Below are 25,296 nucleotides of genomic sequence, written 5' to 3'. Positions count from 1 at the left end.
GGGGTATGAGGCAGTGGAGGTATGAGGCAGTGGAGGTATGAGGCAGTGGGGGTATGAGGCAGTGGAGGTATGAGGCTGTGGGGGTATGAGGCTGTGGAGGTATGAGGCTGTGGGGGTATGAGGCTGTGGGGGTATGAGGCAGTGGAGGTATGAGGCAGTGGAGGTATGAGGCAGTGGGGGTATGAGGCAGTGGAGGTATGAGGCTGTGGGGGTATGAGGCTGTGGAGGTATGAGGCTGTGGGGGTATGAGGCTGTGGGGGTATGAGGCAGTGGAGGTATGATGCTGTGGGGGTATGAGGCTGTGGAGGTATGAGGCTGTGGGGGTATGAGGCTGTGGGGGTATGAGGCAGTGGAGGTATGAGGCTGTGGGGGTATGAGGCTGTGGGGGTATGAGGCTGTGGAGGTATGAGGCTGTGGGGGTATGAGGCTGTGGGGGTATGAGGCTGTGGGGGTATGAGGCTGTGGGGGTATGAGGCTGTGGGGGTATGAGGCAGTGGAGGTATGAGGCTGTGGGGGTATGAGGCAGTGGGGGTATGAGGCTGTGGAGGTATGAGGCTGTGGGGGTATGAGGCTGTGGGGGTATGAGGCAGTGGGGGTATGAGGCTGTGGGGGTATGAGGCTGTGGGGGTATGAGGCTGTGGGGGTATGAGGCAGTGGGGGTATGAGGCAGTGGAGGTATGAGGCTGTGGGGGTATGAGGCAGTGGAGGTATGAGGCTGTGGGGGTATGAGGCAGTGGAGGTATGAGGCTGTGGGGGTATGAGGCTGTGGGGGTATGAGGCTGTGGGGGTATGAGGCTGTGGGGGTATGAGGCAGTGGCATTCAAGACGCACCTGGACAGATACAGTAAGATATGGTTCCTCGAAGTGGAAACAGTCTTAGTATGGAAGGGCAAAATGTATCAGCGCAGGCTTGGCAGGGCCGAAGGGCCTGTACCTGTGCTGAATTATTCATTGTACCTTGTTCCAATAAGTAAGAACTAAAATGAAGAGTTCCAATTCGCTGTCTGTCTTTCAGGAATGGCCTGCAGTCGCTCCAAACTGGCTTTCCCCGTGAGGGCTTGATCTCTCAATCGTGAGTGTGGTGCTGGAAAAGCACAGTAGGTCAGGCAGCATCCGAGGAGCAGGAGAATTGCTGCTGGTCTGTGTGTTGCTACTTTCCGTCTCCCTCCCCTCTTTGAATAAGGTATCTTTAAACTAAAGAACTGCGTATGCTGGAAATCGGAAACAAAAGCAGAGATTGCCGGAGGATCTCAGCAGGTCTGACAGCGTCTGTAGAGAGAGGAAAAACAATCAGAGTTAACACTTCAGATCCAATGACTCTTTTTCAAAAAGTTCAAAGCGTCAACTCTGCTTTTTCTCTCCACAGATGCTGCCAGAACCACAGAGTTTTTCCACCAATTTCTGTTTCTGATTTCCAGCAGACACAGTTCTTTTGAAGATTAAAAAGGGAGGAAAGCCAGAAAGTAGGATACTAGAGACCGGTTAGTTTAAGAAAGTGCCATTGGGAAATTGTTGGAATCCGTTATTAAGGAAGTAATAACAGGTCATTTTGAAAGTTAAAATACAGTCTGTCAGAGTCAGTGTTGTCTTGTGAAGGATGAATCATGTTTGGCTAATTTGCTAGCATTCTTTGAAGATGTAACAAGCAAGGTGGATAATCGGGATCCTGGAAATTTAGCATAACAGGACTTCCAGAAGGTATTTGATAAGGTTAACACCCAAGATAAGATCACAAGGGGTTAGGAGTCATTTCTTAGCTTGGATAGAGAATTGGCTAACTAACAGAAAGCAGAGAGTCAGGATAAAAGGGATTTTTTTCTGGTTGGCAAACTGTAACTAATGGGGTTCCATAGATTTGGTTAACTGTTTACAATCTGATGAAGGGCTTTTGCCCGAAACGTTGATTTTCCTGCTCCTCGGATGCTGCCTGACCTGTTATGCTTTTCCAGCATCACACTCTCGACTCTAATCTCCAGCATCTGTAGTCCTCACTTTTGCCTATATACAATCTACGTTAATGAATTGGATGCAGGGATAGAAAATGCTATCGGCAAATTTACATATGGGTCGAGAGAGTGGTGCCGGAAAAGCACAGCAGGTCAGGCAGCATCCGAGGAGCAGGAGAATCAACGTTTCAGGCAAAAGCCTGTTATCAGGAATGGTGAATCAATCCTGATGAAGGGCTTTTGCCTGAAACATTGATTTTCCTGCTCCTCGGATGCTGCCTGACCTGCTGTGCTTTTCCGGCACCACACTCTCGTCTCTAATCTCCAGCATCTGCAGTCTTCACTTTGTCTAGATTTGCATATGGCACTAAAATAGATAAGAAAGTAAGTTGCAATGAGGAAATAAGCAATTTACAAACGGATGTAGATAGCTCAGGTGAACAGGCCAACCTCTGGGAGCTGGAGGTTAATGTGGAGGTTATCCACTCTGATCGATGGAACAGAACAGCAGCATTTCATCCACACAGAGAGAAATTTTGAAATGCACGAGCTCTGTGTCCTTGTGCATGAATCACAGAAAACTAGGATGTAGGGACAGCAGGGAACAAGGAAGGCAAACTGGAATTTTGGCATCTATTGTGAAGGAATAGAGTGTTAAAATAGGGAAGTGTTGCTGCAACTGTACAAGGCAGTAGTGAGACAGCAGCTGGAGTATTGGTCTCGTTACTTAAGGAGGGATGGAGTTGTATTCAGTCGGAGTTCACTAGATTGATTCCAGAGATGAGGGGTTTGTCTTATGAAGAGGGAGTGACCACTTTAGGCCTATCATCTCTAGAGTTTAGAAGAATAATTGACGATCTAACTGATAGATGCCAATAGAGGGCGGCACGGTGGCACAGTGGTTAGCACTGCTGCCTCTGAGCACCAGGGACCCAGATTTGATTCCAGCCTCGGGCGACTGTCTGTGCGGAATTTGCACATTCTCCCCATGTCTGTCTGGGTTCCCTCCGGGTGCTCTGGTTTCCTCCTACAATCCAAAAAAGATGTGCAGGTTAGGGTGAATTGGCCGTGTTAAATTGCCCATAGTAATAGTCAGAGGGAAATGGGTCTGGGTGGGTCACTCTTCGGAGGGTCAGTGTGGACTGGTTGGGACGAAGGGCCTTTTTCTCCACACTGTACGGAAACTAATCTTAGATGTTAAAGAATAGTTGTGGAAAGCATCTTTCCTCATACGGGTCAATCTCGAATGAAAGGTTATTGTTTTAGAATAAGGGGTAGCAGATTTAAAACAGAGATGGAAGCCATGTTGAGGTTGTACAGGACATTGGATAAGCTTCTTCTGGAGCAGTTCCAGTTGGCCCGTTATAGGAAGGAGAGGGTTCAGAAGGGACTTATTATCACGATATTGCTGGGTATGGAAAGTTTGAGTTATAAATAAACGCTGGATAGGCTGGGACTTTTTTCCACTGGAGTGTAGCAGGTTGAAAGGCGACCTGATAGCAATTTATCAAATAATGAAGGGTATAGCTAGAGTTAATGGTAACTGTCTTGTCCCCAAGATGGGGGATTTCAAGATGAGGGGGCACACATTTAAGGTGAGGGGAGGGAGAGTTTAGAAAAGACACGAGGGGCACAGTTTTAACACAGTGTGGAATGAGCTTCCAGAGAAAGTGGTGGGTGCAGGGTACAGTAACAGCATTTAAAAGACATTAGCATAAGTACATGAAAAGGAACGATTAGGAAGAATATGGGCCAGGAGCAGGCAGGTGGGCGCAACTAGTTTACTTTGGAATTATGTTCAGCATGGACTAGTTGGACCAAAATGTCTATTTCTGTACTGTATGACTCTATGAGGAGAAATTACTCCTCTCAGAGGGTGGTGAATGTGTGGAACTCACTACCCCAGAATGCAGTGGATGCTGGGACATTGAGTACTTTTAAGGAGGAGATAGACAGATTTTTAATTCGTATCAGGTTGAAGGGTTCCGGGGAGCGGGCAGGAAAGTGGAGTTGTTGCTGAGACGAGATCATCCACGATTGTGTTAAATGGCGGAACAGGGTCGAGGGGCTGAATGGTCTACTCCTGCTCCTAAAGAATGGGAGACTTCTGCTGGTGTATCTTGTCCCTATGAGGCGAGATTGAGAAGACTGGTCCTGTCATCTCTGGAGTTCAGAAAAATGAGAGGCGATCTTGTTGAAGCATACCAATTTTGAACTGAAATGAATCATCTTTATTGTCACCCAATACTCAAATGAGTACAACGAAAAGTTCATAATAAAATAGCCTTTATTGTCTCGCGCACTCGAATGGGCCCAATGAAGAGTTTATTAGTTGCCACTTACAATGCCATCTTAGGTACAAAGGGACCTAGGTATAATCCTTAGTTACAGAATCGAGAAATGAAGGGGAAAAAAAAGGTTACATTCCAGCTAGACACCATATAATATAGGTTAGAAAAGCAAAGTTAAAAAGACAAGACACATTTTCACGTGGTGGGAAAGGGGACATACCGAAAGGACGGTTCCCTTGGTTTGGAGTGTCCAGAACCAGGCCACAAAGTCTCAGCCTGAGAGATACTGTTATGGTAATCTTTGCCCTTTATTTATTGGTTGAGGGCGTGCTGGCTAGGCAGCGTGTATTGCTCATTCCTAATCGCCCGGAGGGCAGTTCAGAGTCAACCACGTTGCTGTGAATCTGGAGTCACATGTAGGCCGGGCCAAGCAAGGATGACAGTTTCCTTCCCTAAAGGACATTAGTGAAACAGATGGGCTTTTTTCCAACAGTCGACAATGGATTAATCGTCATCATTAGGCTCTTAGAGTCATGGAGATGTACAGTACAGATTCAGACCCATCGGTGCAACTCGTCCATGCTGACCAGATATCATGAACTAATCTAGTCCCATTTGCCAGCATTAGGACCATATCCCTCTAAACCCTTCCTATTCTTGTACCCATCCAGATGCCTTTTAAACACTGTAATTATACCAGCCTCCACCACTTTCTCTGGCCGTAATTCCAGACATATTTTTTATTGAATTCAAATTCCACTCTTTGAGAATTCAAATTCAGATCCCTAAAACATTATCCGGGTCTCTGGTTTAACAGTCCGGTGATAATACCACTGGGCGGCACGGTGGCACAGTGGTTAGCACTGCTGCCTCACAGCGCCAGAGACCCGGATTCAATTCCCGCCTCAGGCGACTGACTGTGTGGAGTTTGCACATTGTCCCCGTGTCTGCGTGGGTTTCCTCCGGGTGCTCCGGTTTCCTCCCACAGTCCAAAGATGTGCAGGGTCAGGTGAATTGGCCGTGCTAAATTGCCCGTAGTGTTAGGTAAGGGGTAAATGTGTGGGTGGGTTGCGCTTCGGCGGGGCGGTGTGGACTTGTTGGGCCGAAGGGCCTGTTTCCACACTGTAAGTAATCTAATCTAATCTAATCTAATCTAGGCTGTCGTCTCCCCACCCCCATGAGTAAATGTTGACTACTAATATTCAACTTACATCATCTGATTTTAATGCCTGAAATCTTCTTGCACTAAGGTGGTTTTTAAAGACAACATGTGCTGATCTAAAATGGCTGCTGTTGTCACCTGACCACAGATGATGTAAATCCAGGGAACCCATACAAGATATACTCTGAAATTACCACTTCATCCAAAACACAGTGAAACTAGGCAATAACGTCAGTATCAAAGTATTTGCATGACCTGCCTGATTCATATTGGCATGGTACTGCAAATGAAATGAAATGTTGCCTGCAAGTTTAGAAACGAAAAGGAGAATCGATGTTTCGGGCATAAGCCCTTCTTCAGGAATCCTGAAGAAGGGCTTATGCCCGAAACGTCGATTCTCCTGTTCCCTGGATGCTGCCTGACCTGCTGCGCTTTTCCAGCAACACATTTTCAGCTCCGATCTCCAGCATCTGCAGTCCTCACTTTCTCCTGCAAGTTTAGAAAGTCAATGGAGCTAGACTCAGGAATGTATAAACCATTCACATTTCAGCAGATCTGTGCAGCAGAGCAGGGAGAGAGATGGATAAATGAGATTGATAGCAGCAAAACCTGGCTGTCTCTCTTTCTCTCTCACCCTCCTTTGTGTTGTTTCTTCTCTTAAAATATTCACTGTACCTAGCTGCCTGGTGGCAAAAATACTTGGGGGGAAACTACCATTCTCTGAGCTATTTCGGCTTCGAAACATTTCACTACCGCTGCGAAAATGAGATAAACAGTGATGGAGTCAGTATTCACTCTCACAACTCAAAGATATGAAGAACTTTAAAATGTATCTGCTTTTATCTTTGTGTTTGTACTGGACACCTTTCAAAACATGTGCCTCCCACCCCTGTCATCTTTTTAAATATATCATATGTGTCTGTGGGTGGGTGTCTGTGTGTGTGTGTATCTGTCTGCGTGTGTGTGTGTCTGTGGGTGGGTGTGTGTATCTGTCTGCGTGTGTGTGTGGGTGGGTGTCTGTGTGTGTGTGTGAGTATGTGTGTGTCTGTGGGTGGTTGTCTGTGTATTTATCTGTCTGCGTGTGTGGGTGTCTGTGCATGTGTGTCCGTGGGTGGGTGTCTGTGTGTGTGTGGATGTGTGGGTGTCTGTGCATGTGTGTCCGTGGGTGGGTGTGTGTGTCTGTGTGTGTATGTATCTGCGTGTGTGTGTGGATGTGTGGGTGTCTGTGCATGTGTGTCCATGGGTGGGTGTCTGTGTGTGTGTGGATGTGTGGGTGTCTGTGCATGTGTGTCCGTGGGTGGGTGTCTGTGTGTGTGTGTCTGTGGATGGTTGTCTGTGTGTGTGTGTTGGGGTGTGTGTGTGTGTGCCTGTGTACCTGTGTGTGTGTCTGTGTGTGTGGGGGGGGGGGGGGGGGTTGTGCTGTGTGTGTGTTTGGTGTTGCATTTTACTATTTTTTGTGGGGGGGGTGGGGGAAGTTATTAGATAATAAGATTTCTCTTACTTTCACCCTAGTTGGCTAAGGATGCTAAAAGAAATGAATCGAATTCTTTGCCGTAGTTGACTGAAAGGAGATTGTAAAGAGGGGAGCTGTTTCAAAGTAAGCTCAAGGGACCAAAGTGCCTACTTTCGTAAAGTCGTATGTAACAGGTTTTAGCAAGTGCAGAGACAGAGAAACCTGGGAGGAGGAGGGGGAAGGGGAAGGAAAGAAGAAAAGACACGATCTTTGATTGCAGGTGTAGTTAAACTGAAAGCAAAATAGTCTTCAAAGTGGTCTCCCAAGCTGCGTCTGTTCTCCCTGGTGTACGGGACACAGTACTGTGAGCAGTGAATGCGGTATATCACAAGGGAAAGAAGTACAGTAGATCACTGCCTCATCTAGCTACCTGATGAAAGAGCTAGTACTTCCACATAAACCTGTTGGACTAGAACCTGGTCTTGTGTGATTTTTAACTTCATCTAGAAAGAACCATGGGGTGGGAAAGGGTGAAAAAGGCTTGTGTTGTCACAGAGTCGTAGAGATGTACAGCACGGAAACAGACCCTTCGGTCCAACTCGTCCATGCCGACCCAGATATCCCAACCCAATCTAGTCCCACCTGCCAGCACCCGGCCCATATCCCTCCAAACCCTTCCTATTCATATACCCATCTAGATGCCTCATAAATGCTGCAATGGTACCAGCCCCCACCACATCCCCCGGCAGCTCATTCCATACACGTACCACACTCTGTGTGAAAAAGTTGCCCCTTAGGGCTCTTTTATATCTTTCCCCTCTCACCCTAAACCTATGCCCCTCTAGTTCTGGACTCCCCCACCCCAGGGAAAAGACTTTGTCTATTTATCCTATCCATGCCCCTCATGATTTTATAAATCTCTATAAGGTCACCCCTCAGCCTCCGATGCTCCAGGGAAAACAGCCCCAGCCTGTTCAGCCTCTCCCTGTAGCTCAGATCCTCCAACCCTGGCAACATCCTTGTAAATCTTTTCTGAACCCTTTCAAGTTTCACAACATCTTTCCGATAGGAAGGAGACCAGAATTGCACGCAATATTCCAACAGTCGCCTAACCAATGCCCTGTACAGCCGCAACATGACCTCCCAACTCCTGTACTCAATACTCTGACCAATAAAGGAAAGCATACCAAACGCTGCCTTCACTATCCTATCTACGTGTGACTCTACTTTCAAGGAGCTATGAACCTGCACTCCAAGGTCTCTTTGTTCAGCAACACTCCCTAGGACCTTACCATTAAGTGTATAAGTCCTGCTAAGATTTGCTTTCGCAAAATGTAGCGCCTCGCATTTATCTGAATTAAACTCCATCTGCCACTTCTCAGCCCATTGGCCCATCTGGTCCAGATCCTGTTGTAATCTGAGGTAACCCTCTTCGCTGTCCACTACACCTCCAATTTTGGTGTCATCTACAAACTTACTAACTGTACCGCTTATGCTCACATCCAAATCATTTATGTAAATGACGAAAAGTAAAGGGCCCAGCACCGATCCTTGTGGCACTCCACTGGTCACAGGCCTCCAGTCTGAAAAACAACCCTCCACCACCACCCTCTGTCTTCTACCTTTGAGCCAGTTCTGTATCCAAATGGCTAATTCTCCTTGTATTCCATGAGATCTAACCTTGCTCACCAGTCTCCCATGGGGAACCTTGTCGAACACCTTACTGAAGCCCATATAGATCACATCGACTGCTCTGCCCTCATCAATCCTCTTTGTTACTTCTTCAAAAACTCAATCAAGTTTGTGAGACATGATTTCCCACGCATAAAGCCATGTTGACTATCCCTAATCAGTCCTTGCCTTTCCAAATACCTCAGTCACCTGCCTTATTTCCCAAGAGTAGGTCAAGGTTTGCACCTTCTCTAGTAGGTACATCCACATGCTGAATCAGAAAATTGTCTTGTACACACTTAAGAAATTCCTCTCCATCTAAACCTTTAACACTATGGCAGTCCCAGTCGATGTTTGGAAAGTTAAAATCCCCTACCATAACTACCCTGTTATTCTTACAGATAGCTGAGATCTCCTTACAAGTTTGTTTCTCAATTTCCCTCTGACTATTAGGGGGTCTATAATACAATCCCAATAAGGTGATCATCACTTTCTTATTTCTCAGTTCCACCCAAATAATTTCCCTGGATGTATTTCCGGGAATATCTTCCCTCAGCACAGCTGTAATGCTATCCCTTATCAAAAATGCCACTCCCCCTCCTCTCTTGCCTCCCTTTCTATCCTTCCTGTAGTATTTGTATCCTGGAACATTAAGCTGCCAGTCCTGCCCATCCCTGAGCTATGTTTCCATAATTGCTATGATATCCCAGTCCCATGTTCCTAACCATGCCCTGAGTTCATCTGTCTTCCCTGTTAGGCCCCTTGCATTGAAATAAATGCAGTTTAATTTATTAGTCCTACCTTGTCCCTGCCTGCCCTGACTGCTGACTCCTGTTCTCAGCTGTACCTGTCTCAGATTGATCTCTTTCCTTACTATCTCCCTGGGTCCTCCCCACCACCCCGTTTCCCCCCCCCCCCTTACTAGTTTAAATCCTGCCAAGCAGTTCTAGCAAATTTCCCTGCCAGTATATTAGTCCCCTTCCAATTTAGGTGCAATCCGTCCTTCTTGTACAGGTCACTGGGAAAGACAAAGTTAAAAATCACACAATGCCAGGTTATAGACCAACAGGTTTGTTTGGAAGCACTAGCTTTCGGAGCGCTGCTCCTTCATCAGCTGATGAAGGAGCAACACTCTAAAAGCTAGTTTTGGGCTATAACCTGGTGTTGTGTGATTTTTAACTTTGTCCACCCCAGTCCAACACCGGCCCCTCCACATTGTGGGATGGAGACCATCTCCTTAGAACGTAAGCAGGAGAGGTGAGGTGAGGGGTAAAGGAAAACTTTGTGTCTACACTATTGTCCTGAATAGCACTTTTCCTGGCCAGTCTACCTTTGAGTTGTATGTTGACTGCAGTGTGTGTGTGTTTGTGTGTGTGTCTGGGGGTGTATGGGTGTGTGTGTGTCTGGGGGTGTATGGGGCTGTGTATGTGTCTGGGGGTATATGGGTGTGTGTGTTTGGGGGCATATGGGTGTGTGTGTGTCTGGAGGTATATAGGTGTGTGTGTGTCTGGGGGTGTATGGGTGTGTGTGTGTCTGGGGGTGTATGGGTGTGTGTGTGTCTGGGGGTGTATGGGTGTGTGTGTCTGGGGGTATATGGGTGTGTGTGTGTGTCTGGGGGTGTATGGGTGTGTGTGTGTCTGGGGGTGTATGGGTGTGTGTGTGTCTGGAGGTATATGGGTGTGTGTGTGTCTGGGGGTGTATGGGTGTGTGTGTCTGGGGGTGTATGGGTGTGTGTGTGTCTGGAGGTATATGGGTGTGTGTGTGTCTGGGGGTGTATGGGTGTGTGTGTGTCTGGGGGTGTATGGGTGTGTGTGTGTCTGGGGGTGTATGGGTGTGTGTGTCTGGGGGTATATGGGTGTGTGTGTGTGTCTGGGGGTATATGGGTGTGTGTGTGTGTCTGGGGGTGTATGGGTGTGTGTGTGTCTGGGGGTGTATGGGTGTGTGTGTGTGTCTGGGGGTGTATGGGTGTGTGTCTGGGGGTATATGTCTGTGTGTGTGTCTGGGTGTGTGTGTGTGTGTGTGTCTGGGTGTGTGTGTGTGTCTGGGGGTGTATGGGTGTGTGTCTGGGGGTATATGGGTGTGTGTGTATGTCTGGGGGTGTATGGGTGTGTGTGTGTCTGGGGGTATATGGGTGTGTGTGTGTGTCTGGGGGTGTATGGGGCTGTGTATGTGTCTGGGGGTATATGGGTGTGTGTATGGGGGTGTGTGTGTCTGGGGGTGTATGCGTGTGTGTCTGGGGGTATATGTGTGTGTGTGTGTGTCTGGGGGTGTGTGTGTGTCTGGGGGTGTGTGTGTGTGTGTGTCTGGGGGAGTATGTGTGTGTGTCTGGGGGTATATGTGTGTGTGTGTGTCTGTGTGTGTGTGTGTGTGTCTGGGGGTGTGTGTGTGTCTGGGGGTGTCTGGGGGTATATGGGTGTGTGTGTGTGTGTCTGGGGGTGTATGGGTGTGTGTGTGTCTGGGGGTGTATGGGTGGGGGGGTGTGTGTGTGTCTGGGGGTGTATGGGTGTGTGTGTGTCTGGGGGTGTATGGGTGTGTGTGTGTCTGGGGGTATATGGGTGGGGGGGTGTGTGTGTGTCTGGGGGTGTATGGGTGTGTGTGTGTCTGGGGGTATATGGGTGTGTCTGGGGGGTGTATGGGTGTGTGTGTGTCTGGGGGTATATGGGTGTGTGTGTGTGTCTGGGGGTGTATGGGTGTGTGTGTGTCTGGGGTGTATGGGTGTGTGTGTGTCTGGGGGTATATGGGTGGGGGTGTGTGTGTGTGTCTGGGAGTGTATGGGTGTGTGTGTGTCTGGGGGTGTATGGGTGTGTGTGTGTCTGGGGGTGTATGGGTGTGTGTGTGTGTGTCTGGGGGTATATGGGTGTGTGTGTGTTTGGGGGTGTATGGGTGTGGGTGTGTGTGTGTCTGGGGGTGTATGGGTGTGTGTGTGTGTGTCTGGGGGTGTATGGGTGTGTGTGTGTGTGTCTGGGGGTATATGGGTGTGTGTGTGTCTGGGGGTGTATGGGTGTGTGTGTGTCTGGGGGTGTATGGGTGTGTGTGTGTGTGTCTGGGGGTATATGGGTGTGTGTGTGTCTGGGGGTGTATGGGTGTGTGTGTGTCTGGGGGTATATGGGTGGGTGTGTGTGTGTGTGTGTCTGGGGGTGTATGGGTGTGTATGTGTCTGGGGGTGTATGGGTGTGTGTGAGTCTGGGGGTATATGGGTGTGTGTGTGTGTGTGTGTCTGGGAGTGTATGGGTGTGTGTGTGTCTGGGGGTGTATGGGTGTGTGTGTGTGTCTGGGGGTGTATGGGTGTGTGTGTGTCTGGGGGTGTATGGGTGTGTGTGTCTGGGGGTGTATGGGTGTGTGTGTGTCTGGGGGTGTATGGGTGTGTGTGTGTGTGTGTGTCTGGGGGTGTATGGGTGTGTGTGTGTGTGTCTGGGGGTGTATGGGTGTGTGTGTGTGTGTCTGGGGGTATATGGGTGTGTGTGTGTGTCTGGGGGTGTATGGGTGTGTGTGTGTCTGGGGGTGTATGGGTGTGTGTGTGTGTGTCTGGGGGTATATGGGTGTGTGTGTGTGTGTCTGGGGGTGTATGGGTGTGTGTGTGTCTGGGGGTATATGGGTGGGTGTGTGTGTGTGTCTGAGGGTGTATGGGTGTGTGTGTGTCTGGGGGTGTATGGGTGTGTGTGAGTCTGGGGGTATATGGGTGTGTGTGTGTGTGTGTGTCTGGGGGTGTATGGGTGTGTGTGTGTCTGGGGGTATATGGGTATGTGTGTGTGTGTGTGTGTGCGCGCGCCTCCCTGTCTCACAGCTGTCAGAAAACCGATTTGCAAAACTGAAAGAGAAATGCTGTGTCAGTTTTAGGCAGTCTTTTGGTGGCTCATGGGCTATGTCAGTAGATGAACGGTAAACATTTTAAGTCTCTTTTCCCAACCATTTTCCTTTGCAGCAAATTTGAAGAGGCTGCATTTCCAGTATGATCAGAGTAAAGCTCAGACTGAGAGGTAAGAGAGGACTCAACCCCATTAACAAGCATCTCAACAAGGTAACCTATGATGGACTTTACCTGGCCGGCTGAGCCGGTTGAATATGTTTGTCAAAGTGAAATTGTCTCTTTTTGAGGCTTTGACCAAGGAAGACTGTTGACAGTTTTGCCCCCCAGGCGCAGCACCCTGTCTCCTCCTCTCCTGCATTCCTGGTACTCCCCATTACCCTTGACCCCACTAAACTGGGTGTGCGATGCTTGGCACAGTGAGGACCGGGAGACGATTTTGGTGCGAGCCAGCAGGCAGAGTTCTCTCTGGATCAGTCCACCCCAGCACAGAGTCTACTTCAGCGCTCATAAAGCCTGACTGTCACCCTGTTGGAGGTCAGCACAGAGCGCCGTCTGGAATTGGCCCCGTTTGTCGGATGGTGGTGACAGTTACAGCACAGATGGAGTCTATCCAGCCCTCTGAATCCATGCTGGCTGTCTGCAAGAACAACTCAGTTCAGCCCCACTCCCCACAGCTAAAGGCCCAATTGATTCTGCCTCTGCCACACTCTTGGGCAGTGCATTCCAGACCCGTGACCACTCGCTGTGTGAGAAAATAGTCCTTGCCTTTGATTCATTTGCCGCACACCTTGTTCAAGAGTGCTGTCCCTCGAGAGGTAGTGAGACTGGTGGACCAAGGCTGCCCGCTGCAGCGATGTGCGCTGCTGATGCATGCAAGGAGCGTGAACATCGGAATGCAGGAGCCGCTGCACTGTGACATAGTGGTGCTGCAGTTCTCAGTGTGAAACTCCCCAGGGTTTAATCAGGACCTGACACTGAGATGGCCAATCTGCAACGGGCCTTTCGCCAACGACCCTGACTGCCGGTTTCTGCTTCGGCAGTTCAGAGTGCCGGTACAGAAGGCAAGGCCTGGTGGGGGGGGGGGATGATGTCACTGGACACATCTGATCCATCGGCCATTGCCAGACAACGCTGGTCGCTACGGCCATAAGCGACCCCCTTTCCACCCGTCCCCTGAAATGTTAACAGTACTGTGTGCGATTTCCTTAGACAGCTGGATGTGAGCCGAGAGAGCAAACAAAGAATTGAGGCGCTAGCTGCCCAGATTGAGGAAGAGAAGCTGAAGAGGAAGAGAGAAAGGTAAGAAGGAGGGGTGAGAAGTCAGCCCATCGAGCCCCTGCCTGACAAGAATATGGAGACTCTCAGCTACCGTTCCCCCCAGCCTCTCCCATTTATCTCTCTACCCCCTTGGCTCACAAGCCTCATTCCTGATTGAGGGCTCTTGCCCGAAACGTCCTCGGATGCTGCCTGACCGGATGTGCTTTTCCAGCACCACAACCTTGACTCTGATCTCCAGCGTCTGCGGTCCACACTATCTTCAAGCAGGTAAGTTGCAGGCAGTACCTGGCCACTAAAAGTTACATCTGTCACACCCGAGACAGACATGGCGTTAATTCCTCCCACTGGCTGTACAGTGTCACTGAATTTTCACCAGCTTCTCCACCATCCTGCTTCCTCGAGTAGGCCTGAAGTAGGTCTAATTTAACCTGTCAGGAGTCCCAGGTGTTTGAGTGGGTTCGGGAACGTATGATATAACTCAATCGCGCCCACCAAGCAGAGGCTCATGAGGCCAATTGCCTGGCTGTACAGTTTGTAACTTACTCCTTGACCGTGATGTTCCTGTCCACCAATCAGATTCATGAGTCATAGAGGTGTACAGCACGAAAACAGGTCCTTCAGCACAACTTACCCATGCCACCCAGTTTTCACAATTTAAACTTAGTCCCATTCCCTGCAATTGATCCATATTCCTCCATCCCGAGCATGTATCCTGTCAAAATGTTCCTTAAATGTCAAAATTAGCCGACTCTTAGTTTTTTTTTTCAAAAGAAGCTCAGTGTCCTGCCAAGTCGGTGAAAGGTGCCCACACCCATGACCCTCTGAACCTGCAGCTCCCAGAACATACCTGGACTTTCTAGCCCCCAGCCTCCTGTCCTCCCTCCCAGCTGCCTCCTGTACATGGTCCTGGATTCCCAGGGATCAGGGTCCACTCTGCATCCAGCCTCAGCCAATGCTCTCCCTCTCTTTCATGAAACACACTGCGCCTCTAGGTCTGCCACTGAAATGTGATTAATGGTGTTACGTCTTTGTAAAGTGCAGCGCCGGGGTGGAGTTCTGAGCTTGGCTTAAGCGGCTCGTGCGTACGTAGCTCACGTTGTGCTCGCGGTTGTTAAAAGTTTTCAAAAATACTTATTGAGATGAATTGGGACAGATGTTGTGCTTCAAGCAATCTTCTTTAACTCTTCCAGGAACGCATTTGAGCAGCAACTTGAGGAACTCATCAGCAAGCACAAGTGGATGGCTGAATTTTACGTAAGAAAAATGGGACCGGGAACAAGAATACAAACATTAGGAGCAAGAGGAGGCCATTTGGCCCCTCAGCACTGCTCTGCCCTTCCTTCAGGCGATGACTGATCTGATGACTGAGCCTTTGCTCCAATCTCCCGTTTGTTCAACCTCATAAGTTTTTTTAAACAGGCAATTGATAATAGTTTAATGATCCTCTTTGGACACTTAATTGCAGACTTTTTATTGAATTCAAATTCCACCATCTGTCCTGGAAAGGTTCCTCATGGGAGTTGAGGGATGGTACTCACATCCAAAAGCTACTGAAAATGATTTAGTTACAACCGTCATATATTGAGTAATCCAACATTGTACAACTGGCTTCCTGGCTGTGTGTCTCTGCTTCAGTTTAGCTTTATAACTCGGAAATAAATGGAATTGTCGGTTTTAGCCTGACGTGATTAGAGATCAGAGCTTAAAAATGTGTTGCTGGAAAAGCGCAGCAGGTCAGGCAGCATCCAAGGAGCAGGGGAATCGACGTTTCGGGCAAAAGCCCTTCTTCAGGAATGAGGAGGGTGTGCCAAGCAGGCTAAGATAAAGGGTAGGGGGGAGGGAATTTGGGGGAGGGGCGCTGGGAATACGATAGGTGGAAGGAGGTGAAGGTGAGGGTGATAGGCCGGAGAGGGGGGGGAAAGAAGATTGCAGGTCAAATCTTCTTCCCGAGCTCTCCGCCCCCACCCCCTCTCCGGCCTATCACCCTCACCTTAACCTCCTTCCACCTATCGTATTCCCAGCGCCCCTCCCCCAAATTCCCTCCCCCCTACCCTTTATCTTAGCCTGCTTGGCACACCCTCCTCATTCCTGAAGAAGGGCTTATGCCCGAAACGTCGATTCTCCTGTTCCTTGGATGCTGCCTGACCTGCTGCGCTTTTCCAGCAACACATTTTTAAGCTCTGATCTCCAGCATCTGCAGTCCTCACGTTCTCCTCGGTGATTAGAGATTAGAATCCCTACAGTGTGGAGACAGTCCAATTGCCCAACAAGTCCACACCGGCCTTCCAAAGAGCAACCCACCCAGATCCATTCCCCTAACGATATTTACTCCTGACTAATGCACCTAACACTGTGGACAATTTAGTATGGCCAATCCACCTTAACCTGCAATTGAGTCATAGAGTGTACAGCATGGAAACAGATCCCTTGGTCCAATTCATCCATGCCACCCAGACATCCCAATCCAATTTAGGCAAGTCCAAACCCTTCCTATTCATATAGCCGTCCAGATGTCTTTTAAATGTTGCAATTGTACCAGCCTCCACCACTTCCTCTGGCAGCTCATGCCATGCACGTACCACCCTCTGCGTGAAAAAGTTGCCTCTTGGGTCTCTTTTATATCTTTCCCCTCTCACCCTAAACCTATGCCCTCTAGTTCTGGACTTCCCGACCCCAGAGAAAAGACTTTGCCTATTTACCCTATCCATGCCCCTCATAATTTTATAAACCTCTATAAGATCACTCCCTCAGCCTCCAACGCTCCAGGGAAAACAGCCCCAGCCTGTTCAGCCTCTCCCTATAGCTCAAATCCTCCAACCCTGGCAACATCCTTGTAAATCTTTTCTGAACCCTTTCAAGTTTCACAACATCTTTCCGATAGGAAGGAGACCAGAATTACACACAATATTCCAACAGTGGCCTAACCAATGTCCTGTACAGCCGCAACATGACCTCCCAACTCCTGTACTCAATACTCTGACCAATAAAGGAAAGCATACCAAACGCTGCCTTCACTATCCTATCTACCTGGGACTCCACTTTCAAGGAGCTATGAACCTGCACTCCAAGGTCTCTTTGTTCACCAACACTCCCTAGGACCTTACCATTAAGCGTATAAGTCCTGCTAAGATTTGCTTTCCCAAAATGCAGCACCTCACATTTATCTGAATTAAACTCCATCTGCCACTTCTCAGCCCATTGGCCCATCTGGTCCAGATCCTGTTGTAATCTGAGGTGACCCTCTTCACTGTCCACTACACCTCCAATTTTGGTGTCATCTGCAAATTTACTAACTGTACCTCTTATGCTCACATCCAAATCATTTATGTAAATGACGAAAAGTAGAGGGCCCAGCACCGATCCTTGTGGCACTCCACTGGTCACAGGCCTCCAGTCTGAAAAACAACCCTCCACCACCACCCTCTGTCTTCTACCTTCAAGCCAGTTCTGTGTCCAAGTGGCTAATTCTCCCTGTATTCCATGAGATCTAACCTTGCTCACCAGTCTCCCATGGGGAACCTTGTCGAACGCCTTACTGAAGTCCATATAGATCACATCTACTGCTCTGCCCTCATCAATCCTCTTTGTGACTTCCTCAAAAAACTCAATCAAGTTTGTGAGACATGATTTCCCACGCACAAAACCCTGTTGACTATCCCTAATCAGTCCTTGCCTTTCCAAATACATGTACACCCTGTCCCTCAGGATTCCCTCCAACAACTTGCCCACCACCGAGGTCAGGCTCACCGGTCTATAATTCCCTGGCTTGTCCTTACCACCTGTCTTAAACAGTGGCACCACACCTTTGGATCATGGGGGGAAACCGGAGCACCCAGAGGAAACCCACATAAACACAGGGAGAATGTTCAAACTCCACACAATCACTTGAGGGTGGAATTGAACCCAGGACCCTGGCGCTGTGAGGCAGCAGTGCTAACCACTGAGCCTGTGCATTGATGACCCTGTGAAGAGGAGTGAACAGGTTTGACTGCCCATGCTTTCACACTTGCTGTTGGCCTCCTGCTTACTCTCCCACTCACATGGGAAAGTGCCTTAGGTGTGCATGCCTAACGACACATTGACGACGTGGCAAGACAAAGAATGGAAAATTAAGGGAGCACTAAAAGCTCATCCTTGTCTCCCATGACCAGGATTGCTACCAGGCCTAGTTGTCAGTGGCTTGCCTCTACTCCACATTGAGTGCCATCTTTGTCTGTTCCGTTCCAGCAGACTCCGGCCAGGCTTGAACTGGAGATGCGGAACATTGAAAACTCCAAGCAGCAGCTCCTGAGCGAAGGTAACCGCTCCCTTATCACAACTAACTGAGACTGAATGACATACGTGAGTTTCTAAGCCCACCCCCGCTGCTGCACCTCAACACTCTCCCTCCTGCTCCCACCAACCCTTTCTTGAGGCCATCATCTACCTCCTTTTGTCTTTTTCTGAAACAGAGCGCACAATGCTGGAGAAGCTGGGCACCCTGGACAAGGAACTGGACTCTCTCCGGCAACGGGGAGCTGCTTCTGACGAGGCCGTCTTCCTGCACAGCAAAGAGGCAAAGTTTACCCAGTGAGTCCTGCAACTGGTAAATTGTGTGTGCGGGGAGGGGGGGGGGGGAAGATGACCAGCCTTCAGGAATGCTGAATGCCTTATGCCCAAAACATTGACTCTCCTGCTCCTCAGATGCTGCGTGACCTGCTGTACTTTTCCAGCGCCACACTTTTCAACTCGTTACAACCACTGCAGGGACTCAGGCCTTGCTCCTGTCTCCTTGCACCGTGTGGGGCCTTGGGCCTTGACTTCCTGCACCATTGGGTCTCGGCCTGGTCTCCCTGCCCTCAGTGCCTTGTCCCTGTCTCCCTGCACCGTGAGGCCTCAGGCCTTGCTCTGGTCCACCTGCACCATGTGGGGCTTTGGGCCTTGACTTCCTGCACCATTGGGTCTCGGCCTGGTCTCCCTGCCCTCAGTGCCTTGTCCCTGTCTCCCTCCACCATGGGGTCTCAGGCCTTGCTCTGGTCTCTCTGCACCATGTGGGGCCTTGGGCCTGTTCTTCCTGCACCATTGGGTCTCGGCCTGGTCTCCCTGCCCTCAGTGCCTTGTCCCTGTCTCCCTGCACCGTGAGGCCTCAGGCCTTGCTCCTGTCTCCTTGCACCGTGTGGGGCCTTGGGCCTTGACTTCCTGCACCATTGGGTCTCGGCCTGGTCTCCCTGCCCTCAGTGCCTTGTCCCTGTCTCCCTGCACCGTGAGGCCTCAGGCCTTGCTCTGGTCCACCTGCACCATGTGGGGCTTTGGGCCTTGACTTCCTGCACCATTGGGTCTCGGCCTGGTCTCCCTGCCCTCAGTGCCTTGTCCCTGTCTCCCTCCACCATGGGGTCTCAGGCCTTGCTCTGGTCTCTCTGCACCATGTGAGGCCTTGGGCCTTGACTTCCTGCACCATTGGGTCTCGGCCTGGTCTCCCTGCCCTCAGTGCCTTGTCCCTGTCTCCCTGCACCGTGAGGCCTCAGGCCTTGCTCTGGTCCACCTGCACCATGTGGGGCCTTGGGCCTTGACTTCCTGCACCATTGGGTCTCGGCCTGGTCTCCCTGCCCTCAGTGCCTTGTCCCTGTCTCCCTGCACCGTGAGGCCTCAGGCCTTGCTCTGGTCCACCTGCACCATGTGGGGCCTTGGGCCTGTTCTTCCTGCACCATTGGGTCTCGGCCTGGTCTCCCTGCCCTCAGTGCCTTGTCCCTGTCTCCCTGCACCGTGAGGCCTCAGGCCTTGCTCTGGTCCACCTGCACCATGTGGGGCCTTGGGCCTTGACTTCCTGCACCATTGGGTCTCGGCCTGGTCTCCCTGCCCTCAGTGCCTTGTCCCTGTCTCCCTGCACCGTGAGGCCTCAGGCCTTGCTCTGGTCCACCTGCACCATGTGGGGCCTTGGGCCTTGACTTCCTGCACCATTGGGTCTCGGCCTGGTCTCCCTGCCCTCAGTGCCTTGTCCCTGTCTCCCTGCACCGTGAGGCCTCAGGCCTTGCTCTGGTCCACCTGCACCATGTGGGGCCTTGGGCCTGTTCTTCCTGCACCATTGGGTCTCGGCCTGGTCTCCCTGCCCTCAGTGCCTTGTCCCTGTCTCCCTCCACCATGGGGTCTCAGGCCTTGCTCTGGTCTCTCTGCACCATGTGAGGCCTTGGGCCTGTTCTCCATGCTCAGTGAAGCCCTGGACCTGATCTTTCTGCGCCTTGAGGCTTCAGGCCTGAATGACCTGCATTATGCGACCTTGGGCCTTTCCCTGGTCTCCCAGAACATATTGGGAGGGCCTTTCCCTCTTTCTCAGTGAATGGGATCTCAGGCCTTTGCCCTGGACTCCTTTGCCTTTGGGTACTGTCTCCGTACACCTTGGGTCCTGAAGCATGGATTTCCCTGGTTACCTGCACTGTGAGGCTGCTGGCCTAGGCACCCCTGTCTCCCTGCACCATGGGGCCTTGGTCATAGCTTCTCCAGTCTATCTGCACAGTGAAGCCTCAGACAAAAGGTAGCTCTGGCCTCCATGCACTATGAGGATATCTGATCCTAGGTATCCCTGGTCTTTCCACATCATGGGTTTCCTTTATTGGTCAGAGTATAGGAGTTGGGAGGTCATGTCGCGGCTGTACGGATATTAGTTAGGCCACTTTTGGAATATTGTGTGCAATTCTGATCTCCTTCCTATCGGAAAGATGTTGTGAAACTTGAAAGGGTTCAGAAAAGATTTACGAGGATGTTGCCAGGGTTGGAGGGTTTGAGCTATAGGGAGAGGTTGAATAGGCTGGGGCTGTTTTCCCTGGAGCGTCGGAGGCTGAGGGGTGACCTTGTAGAGGTTTATAAAATCATGAGGGGCATGGATAGGGTAAATAGGCAAAGTCTTTTCCCTGGGGTCAGGGAGTCCAGAACTAGAGGGCATAGGTTTAGGGTGAGAGGGGAAAGATATAAAAGAGACCTAAGGGGCAACTTTTTCACACAGAGGGTGGTACGGGTATGGAATGAGCTGCCAGAGGATGTGGTGGAGCCTGGTACAATTGCAACATTGAAGAGGCATCTGGATGGGTATATGAATAGGAAGGGTTTGGAGGGATATGGGCCGGCTACTGGCAGATGGGACTAGATTGGGTTGGGATACCTGGTCGGCATGGACGGGTTGGACCGAAGGGTCTGTTTCCGTGCTGTACATCTCTATGACTCTATGACTCTATGATCTTGGCCTTCCCCTGGTCTCCCTGCACTCCCATTTACACCACACGCTGCATCCGAAAGGCTAAGAGCATTGTGGGGGACCCCACATACCCCTCACTCAAACTCTTCTCCCTCCTGTCATCTGGCAGTGGATTCCAGAGCATACGGTCTCTCACGGCCAAACTGTGCAACAGTTTCTTCCCCCGAGCCATCAGGCTCTTTAACACAGTATAATTGGACCCTTTCCCATCTGAAACGTTTTTGTGTTTCTGGTAGAAAAATGTCTGTTATTCATCATTCTTCTGTTGGACTGTACCTTGCACGATTTTCACTTCATATGCACGTTATGCGGTGTGTAGTTTGTGCTGTTCATACGGCACCCTCTGTCCTGGAGGAACGCTGTCTCATTTTTACTGTATCAGTTGTACATGGTAGAAATGAGAAATAAAAGGCTTCTCTACTCTACCATGAGGCATTCCCCCGGGATGTCTAAGAATATCAGATCTTGAGATGTGTCTGAAAGAATATTTTAAGAAACACAACATGAAAACAGATTGGATGTGAAAGCATTGCTGCTTTTTTTTTGTCTTTTGATTTGCAGCCAACTGTTTGAGGAAGAGAACAAAGCGGTGAAAAGTTTGTTCAGAGAGGTTTCGGAGTGTTCCTCAGATCTTCGGCAGATACCAAAGCTGAGCAGGTGAGGTAAAAGGAACCCAGTGCTTGGATCTGTGACCAAACTGGGATGTTTGTTCTCATCTTTAGCAGAATGTGCAATCTCTCAGTGGTGATTTATAGAGTCATAGAGATATACAGCACGGAAACAGGCCCTTCGGCCCAACCCATCTGTGCCCACCTGATATCCCAATCCTAATCTAGTCCGGCACCCGGCCCATGTCCCTCCAAACCCTTCCTATTCATATACCCATCCAAATGCCTCTTAAATGTTGTAATTGTATCAGTCTCCACCACATCCTCTGGCAGCTCATTCCATACACGTACCACCCTCTGTGTGAAAAAGTTGCCCCTCAGGTCCCTTTTAAATCTTTCCCCTCACCTTAAACCTATGCCCCTCTAGTTCTGGACTCCCCTACCCCAAAGGAAAACACCTCATTTATTTACCCTATCCATGCCCTCCCTCATGATTTTATAAACCTCTAGTTCTGGACTCCCCCACCCCAGGGGGGAAAAGACCTTGTCTGTTTACCCCATCCATGCCCCCCCTCATGATTTTATAACCCTCTAGTTCTGGACTCCCCCACCCCAGGGGGGAAAAGACCTTGTCTGTTTACCCCATCCATGCCCCCCCTCATGATTTTATAAACCTCTAGTTCTGGACTCCCCCCACCCCAGGGGGAAAATACCTTGTCTATTTACCCTATCCATGCCCCCCCTCATGATTTTATAACCCTCTAGTTCTGGGCTCCCCCACCCCAGGGGGGAAAAGACCTTGTCTATTTACCCTATCCATGCCCCCCTCATGATTTTATAACCCTCTAGTTCTGGACTCCCCCACCCCAGGGGGAAAAGACCTTGTCTATTTACCCTATCCATGCCCCCGCTCATGATTTTATAACCCTCTAGTTCTGGACTCCCCCCACCCCAGGGGGAAAATACCTTGTCTATTTACCCTATCCATGCCCCCCTCATGATTTTATAACCCTCTAGTTCTGGACTCCCCCATCCCAGGGGGAAAAGACTTTGCCTATTTACCCTATCCATGCCACCCCCCTCATGATTTTATAAACCTCTATAAGGTCACCCCTCAGCCTCTGACGCTCCAGGGAAAACAGCCCCCAGCCTGTTCAGCCTCTCCCTGTAGCTCAAATCCTCCAACCCTGGCAAAATCCTTGTAAATCCTTTCAAGTTTAACAACATCCTTCTGATAGCAGGACGACCAGAATTGCACGCAGTATTCCAATTTTCTGCCTGATTATTGCTGGGAAAGTGTTGGGTGAGATTGAAATAGCGATTGGCCATGATGTAAGCTGAATGGCCTCCCTTCCATTCCTGTGTCCTGAGGGTCGCTGCTCACCTTGTACAAGGACACCCGCAAACTGAGGGAGGAACACCTCACCGTCGTCCCCCCCCCACCCCGGGAGCCTACAACCACACGGCCTCGACACTGAATTCACCAGTTTCCAAATCTCCCCACCCCAACCCACATCCAACCCCCTGACCAGGATGTGGCAGCATTTATTGACCATCCCTAATCACACAGAGGTTGGTCAAGGGTCAACCTGAAAAATTGAATACCTATGGCTGTAGAGAGGGCTTTAAACTTAATTAGAGATTGTGTTTGGGGGAGGATGCTGGTGGGAATACATAGGCCTACAATGAGCAAGGCTATGGTGGCATTGTAGCTATTTTCTTCATGACACCCAGAACAGGATAGCGAGAGACAGAGTGTGCAGGCAGTAAACAAAAGGAGCACGTAGGTTCAATGTAGGAAAGAAAGTGAAATGGTAGCGCTCAGGACAAAATAAATGAATGAACAGCATGAATGCAGGTCAGTGGGTCCGATCGTATGGCCATTGCGGAGACATTCATGTAAGGAGACCAAAACTGGCAGCAAAATATTCACGGGTATTGACTATTTGAAAGGACGAGGAGAAAGTGAGGGCTGCAGATGCTGGAGATCAGGGCTGAAAATGTGTTGCTGGAAAAGCACAGCAGGTCAGGCAGCATCCAGGGGAACAGGAGAATCGACGTTTCGGGCATGAGTATTTGAAAGGACGGGCAGGAAGGGGAAGGGAAAGATGGTGAGGTAGCTTTGATACTGCGTGATAGAACAGCTACAATAACGGGAAACGACCTTGGAATTGAAGCTGTTGATTCCAGGTGAGTGGAGTTCAGTGCGGTGCTGGAAAAAGTACACTCAGTCAGGCAGCATCTGAGAAGCAAGAGAGTCAATGTTTCAGGCTTAACCCTTCATCAGGCCTGGGGAGGGGGAAAGGGGGTGCTGAGAAATAAATGAAGAAGGGGTTGGAGCTCAGGAAAAGGGAGTCGGAATGGTGATGGCTGGGCGCAGGTAGGTCGGTGGGAAGTGTGCAGCGGGTAGGTGGGAAGGAAGGTGGACAGTTAGGTCGGGTCAAGAGGGCGGTGCTGAGTCTGTGGGTTGGGGTGGGGAGATTTGGAAACTGGTGAATTCAGTGTCGAGGCCGTGTGGTTGTAGGCTCCCGAGGGGGGGGGGGGAAGGTGAGGTGTTCCTCCCTCAGTTTGTGGGTGCCCTCGTTCAGCTGGTGGAGGAAGCCCAGAATGAACATGTCATGGGGGGGGGGCGGGGGGGACTTGAAATGGCTGGCTACAGGAAGCTGGGTGCGTACAGACCAGAGATGTTCCCTGAACCATTCCACGAGTTTCCGTTCAGTCTCTCGGATGTAGCGGAGACCACATCGAGACCAAAGGAGGTTTGAGGATTCGCAAATAAATCTCTGCCGGATTTGGAATGATCCTTTGGGACCTTGGACGGAGGTGAGGGAGGTGTGAGGTGTGGGCACAGGTTCTGCACCTTGTACAGCATCAGGAGAAGATGCAGGTGTGGGGGTGGGGGGTGGAGTGTGGACGTAACGAGGGAGGCACGGAGGGAATGGTCCCTATGGAATGCAGGTAGGGGTGAGGAAAGAAATGTATTTTTGGTGGTGGGATCTGACTGTCGGTGTCGATAGTGGCGGAGGATGAATTCAATTTATTGTCACGCGTACCGAGACGCAGTGAAAATGTTATGCTGGATTTGGAGATTAATGGGGTGGAAAGTGAGGACGGGGGATTCTATCTTTGTTGCGGTTGTGGGGGTGGAAACGTGTTTGAGGGCAGAGATGCAGGAAATGGAGGGCATTGTTGATAACAGGGGAGGACAAAGTACGGTCCTGAAGGTGGGAAGGCAATGACAATTCAGCCGTGTCCCGATTCACGTTAGAGATTCTCAAATCACCGTGGAGGTGCTGTCTAATAGCAGCTGTTCCTTCAGTGTGGCTGGGTGCAAGTCCTGGAAGGAGAAAGTGAGGTCTGCAGATGCTGGAGATCAGAGATGGAAATGTGTTGCTGGAAAAGCGCAGCAGGTCAGGCAGCATCTAGGGAACAGGAGAATCGACGTTTCGGGCATTAGCCCTTCTTCAGCAAGTCCTGGAACTCTCTCCTGAACGGCACTGCTTGATTTCACTTTACCACACAGGCCAACAGCTCACCACCACCTCAAAGGGATGATTAGGGATAGGCGAGAAATTAGGCTCTGTCAGTGATGCCCACACCCAGTCAAATATGAAAAAGATCATTAATTGGAGCTGCAAACTTCAAAGTGTAGTTGTATCAGAAGCATGAAAGTTGTGGTGGGGAGTTTACTCATCAGCATGCTTGCTAACTCATCACAGTGATTAGATCTCATGGAGTTTGGCTACGCCGTGCAAAAATGCACATTTTGCAACAGGTGGGAGCACTGACTCACAGATAATTCCCTCTGTGCATTAAGCTCTCTCAATCAGTATTGGCAAGCTTCAAGGCTGTGG

General features: G+C 50.1%; 1 protein-coding gene across 1 annotated transcript in view; it reads left to right on the top strand.

Annotated features, from left to right (window-relative positions):
- Positions 1 to 25,296, top strand: part of LOC122547852 (synaptonemal complex central element protein 1) — a 56,464-nt gene that overhangs the window by 27,009 nt on the left and 4,159 nt on the right. The window contains exons 5-10 of the mRNA XM_087985214.1: positions 12,446 to 12,500; positions 13,541 to 13,630; positions 14,800 to 14,863; positions 17,837 to 17,906; positions 18,061 to 18,178; positions 21,396 to 21,491. Of these exons, the coding sequence (XP_087841340.1) occupies positions 12,446 to 12,500; positions 13,541 to 13,630; positions 14,800 to 14,863; positions 17,837 to 17,906; positions 18,061 to 18,178; positions 21,396 to 21,491 (493 nt within the window). The remainder of the gene's footprint in view (positions 1 to 12,445; positions 12,501 to 13,540; positions 13,631 to 14,799; positions 14,864 to 17,836; positions 17,907 to 18,060; positions 18,179 to 21,395; positions 21,492 to 25,296) is intronic.

The sequence above is a fragment of the Chiloscyllium plagiosum genome, unplaced genomic scaffold (assembly GCF_037043375.1).
Source record: "Chiloscyllium plagiosum isolate Xiang-an unplaced genomic scaffold, Cpla_swu_hap1 HiC_scaffold_51, whole genome shotgun sequence".
NCBI lineage: Eukaryota > Metazoa > Chordata > Chondrichthyes > Orectolobiformes > Hemiscylliidae > Chiloscyllium > Chiloscyllium plagiosum.
The sequence above is the reverse complement of the archived record's forward strand: the minus strand, read 5'-3'. Positions and strand labels throughout refer to the sequence as shown.